The 4,482-nt window shown below is 34.4% G+C and overlaps 1 protein-coding gene across 1 annotated transcript; it reads right to left on the bottom strand.

Annotated features, from left to right (window-relative positions):
• Positions 1-3,065: 3,065 nt before the first annotated feature.
• LOC124461629 lies at positions 3,066-3,454 on the bottom strand. The gene has a single exon (XM_047013136.1). The coding sequence runs from the start codon at positions 3,348-3,350 to the stop codon at positions 3,066-3,068; it is 285 nt and encodes a 94-aa protein (XP_046869092.1). The 5' UTR covers positions 3,351-3,454.
• Between the last annotated feature and the right edge of the window lie 1,028 nt (positions 3,455-4,482).

Here is a 4,482-nt window from a genome sequence, read left to right on the forward strand (position 1 = left end):
CAAGCCCCGAGAATGCTATTGTCATCATTCTCTGAAATGAATTAGGTGCTATTTTTAGACCGAAAGGTAATCGTGTAAAACGATATGAGCCATTGCTCGTTGAAAAAGACGTTATATCTCTTGATTTTTCTTCTAGTTCAATTTGATGAAAACCTGACATTAAGTCAAGGCAAGAAAAATATTTTGCTCTTCCCAATTGATCAAGAATATCATCAATTCTGGGGAGCGGAAACTTATCTGACAGCAATTTTTTGTTTATTTGACGATAGTCAATTACTAATCGCCAGTTTTTTTCTTTAGATCCCGAAAGTGTTTTCTTTGGGACTAGCAAGAGTGGGCTATTATTAGGCGAAACAGATGGTTCAACAATACCCTGTTCGAATAACTTTCCAACTTGTCGCTGGATCTCGTTTAGTTGGCTATGCGGACTCCGGTAATTTTTCACATATACCGGTTCATCATCCTTAAGTCTTAATTTTTGTTTATAAAAATTATTTGTTGTGATCGGTTCGGTGTCAAGTCCGAACACATCACTATACTCAGTGCATAACTTTTCGAGTTTGTCTTTGAATAGTATTGGGAAATTTTTCTTCAATTTATGAATTACAGATTCTTTTCTTATATCTTTGGTGTTTTGAACTATATCGTAGTTCGAAAGTGATTCAAATTTTATATTGTTAAAGCCTACTATTTGGCATTTATCTGTGGTATTTAAGAATCGGACAAAAGTACTTTGGGCTGTTGCAATAGTGTTTGCAACATAAACGCCCGGTTTAATTTCCTGTTTCGGAATTAAAATGTTATCTTCTGCTGAAGATAGTTCTATTTTGCGTACCACTTGGGATCTTACTGGTAGAAGTGTTGAGTTATTACCAGAATTGAGTGTTATTGGAACATAAATTGGGTACGTTAATTTTCATGGTCTAAGTATAAACCAATCTTCTGAATTGCTGTAATCTAATTTGCAATTAAAAGTTTTTATGAAATCTAATCCTAATATTCCATCGCATGGGATTGCGAAATCTGAATGAAGCAGATGAAATTCGTATGGAATAATATATTTATCTGTCTGCAATTCTATTGAGACTAGGCCTTTGAAGTTTATTACTCCTTCTCCTATGCCTCGAATGTCTACAGTTTTGTTTACTTGGATGTCGTGAAATACATCAGAATTTTCTTTTATTATTGAAATGTCTGCACCGGTATCAATTAAGAATGTTATTTTCTTATTTGTTTTAACATTCTTAAATGATACGAAATTATTAAGACTTAGGTTAATGGAATAGACTTTATTGTTTAATTTTGAGCATTTGGAGGATCTTGTCCGTTTCCCTGGTCGCTTTGGGTAATTCGGACATTTGTGTTGTTGTAACCATTCTGTTGGTTATTTGTATTTTGTCTATTATTATTGTGTCCACCTCCACGGCCGCCTCTTTGGTAGCGTGAATAATTTCGGCCTCATTGGGCTCTGTGGGCATCATTATTGCTCCAATTCGAGTTGTTATTGTTCCAATTCGAGTTGTTTCTCCAGTTACCATTATTGTTATAGCGGCGTCTGCCGCGGTCATTATGCTGGGCATAAAAAATGGTATTATTTTGGAAACTTTCTGTGGAGCCCGTCTCTACTAAAAGAGTGGTGAATCTAGCAATGGCTTCTTTAGCCGAATCAAAGTTTCCTGATTCCATTAATAGCTGGACTCTTTGACTTTTGGTATGGCTTACCATAGCATTTACTGCCACTTTGGTGGTGTATTTTATTGCTTGTTCAGTTGGAAGACCATCCGAAATATATGCGCCTTTAAGGGTGTCGGTCAACTCAGTAATCTCCTTTGTGTATGAAACACAGTTATTGGGGTTTCTTTGCAGATTTTTAATTTTTGCTGTTAAAAGATCCACTGATTCACCCTTGAAGATTGTTGATAGTCTTTGTATAACTTCATCAATCGTTTTTTCTTAGGCTATTAGCCGCTTGACCTTTTAATTTTGATTTTATGAGTTGGATGGCTACCGCTTCGTGCGGTTCTTTTATGGTGTCAAGAACGCGAAGCGCTCCAATGAAACCTGGTAGACTTTTACTATCACCATCGAAGTATGGTATCAGCTTGGTGGCCGTATTTATAAATTCTACCCTCGTTTGTGCCATTTTGTTGTTTTCGTTGAGAATTGTTGGTTTGTTAAGACTTATCACTGATGGTTCTTCTTGACTTATTTCTTCATCAGCCATTAGTTGCGTTTTTTCTTCCAGTACTATTGAAGTTTCCAAATCAGATGTTTGTTTAAATTCAATATTGTGTCTGTTTAGCACAGTTATTGCTTTTTGTTTGCAATCACTGTAGAACGCATTTGCGGCTGTTTTTTGCCATGTCTTTAGTTTGCTATAGTGTTCAGTTAATACCGCTCTAATAGCTTGAAGATTCTCGGTTATTATCTTCGTGTGTTTGGTTACTGTGTCTTGGGATGTTTCTCTATTCTGCGAGAGACACTTACAAGATTTAGTTAATTCTTGTGCGTGTATTCTAGCTTTTTCTATTATATCATCCCAAGTAACCATAGTTTGTTAAGATTAATTTCTATTTCTATTTTGGATTCTTGAGAACCCATTTTACTAAACAAAAAAAGAATTTGTCGTTTAGACCTGTTGTTAATTTAAGAAAAAGATTTTGAAAATGTGTAAGGTTTTACTATTCTATGTCTATTATTTCTATATCTGAGTCTGTTAAATCTATTGGTTCTACACTCGATTCTGATATGTTTATCAGCGCAATTGAGTCCTTGAAAAGTTCGTGGACCCATCCGGGCACGTCTTTTCTTAAAGGAGTCTTAGCTTATAATCTACTATAAGCTACTTTTATGGATTTTTCCATGAGATCTACAATGTTTTTTCGAAATTTGTAGTTGTGGGCTATCCAATACCTTATTTCCTTGTATTTGTGATTTGTTTCACCTGATTGTATCAGGAAATCAAGGAAAGGTAAATATTTTTGGAGCTTTTTTGTTTCTGCTTTATCCATATTCTACACTAACTGCCTAAGCCTATTTAACTGATTATGGCTGTATTTAGTTCTTTACTGCTTTGGTTCCACCATTAGGTAGAAACGCAGTGTGCCTGCTGCGTTTGAAAAACAGCATACATATGGTACCGTGAGAATGAAACTCATCTGTACCCTAGTGCCTCCTTTGACTGGGAAATCTTCGCCCGTTATATCAAGGTAAGCTAACCTAATTTGTAATAAGTTTATGGAGCGTTGAGGTGAGGTACTACCCTCGCTTCTAAAAACCTCAATTAAGTCTTGGACTATGCTAGGGTGCCTGTTGTTTATTTTTTCAAAGTACCTGTCACAATGGGTCATTTTAAAAAATTTTTTTTTTTATATATATGTGAGGTTAACATTATATTTGTAATAGTTTATTGTATATAATATTAACTGAAATGTTTAAATTGAGGTGTAGTACATATGTATATTTCTTTGAGAATAATAACTGATTTCATAACTGCCGAACGCTCTCGTAACCCGTTTATATCTTGCCCGTTCTCGACGACGACTGCCCTTCGACTCTCTTTCTTAGATGCCTCTCACTCTCCGCTGCTACACGCCTCATCAAAATAGGGGCAATCTCAGATCAGTGTGCCCATCTCGTCTTTACATATATATATATATTTTATCTTTTGTTAAAAAGGTTTAGATTTAACATTGCTTGTGTGCATATGTATTTTTAGATCTTATCTAGATCATTAGCTTGGCTTAGAGCTCTTTTTGTTACACATTTATTGTGTAATAGGTAAGCCTTATATAATACATATGCGCACAATATTATGACAATTATTAATAGTAGTATGTTCGTTAATCTCATATCAGCATTTGATGATTCAATTTTATTTATGACATTCGCAGTGGAGTCCACTGATTTTGTTTCAATTAACCCCATTGTGGGTATATCGGATATGTCATCAAATTTACTTATGCTATTATCGAACATAGGTATGGGATTTTTGTTTTTATTTATTACAAGTGTGCAAAATATGAAATAAAGTTCATAAAGACAGGTTAAAAACTTTTGTTTAGCAATTACTTTAATTTTATTAATAAAATTGTTATGAATTCATGCATATTTTTTTTTTTTTATTTAAATTATTTGTGAAGAGAAAAAAAAATAAGAGAGAAATAAAATTTATCTCAACTGTGTCTTGCACAGCGAGCCGGATACGTGGAAAAATTATAGAGAATGTGGTTGGCTCACAATTCAGGTATACATTTCATTTGTTTTATTTTTTTTTTTTAAAATTCTCCAACCACATTGTTAGTAATAGCTTAGCAGTGAGTTAGTAGTTCGCAAATTGCACTTTCGTGCTCCAACTTGCTATTAAGCTTATAATTAGAATTATTTAATTAAAGGCAAGTTAAGGCTTGCGCATTTCTGCGGCCCCCTTGCATTTCTTTGCTCTTTGGCGAAGTTCAGCTTTCAGGATGTCAATACGCTCTA

Source organism: Drosophila willistoni, unplaced genomic scaffold (genome assembly GCF_018902025.1).
Source record: "Drosophila willistoni isolate 14030-0811.24 unplaced genomic scaffold, UCI_dwil_1.1 Seg570, whole genome shotgun sequence".
Lineage (NCBI taxonomy): Eukaryota > Metazoa > Arthropoda > Insecta > Diptera > Drosophilidae > Drosophila > Drosophila willistoni.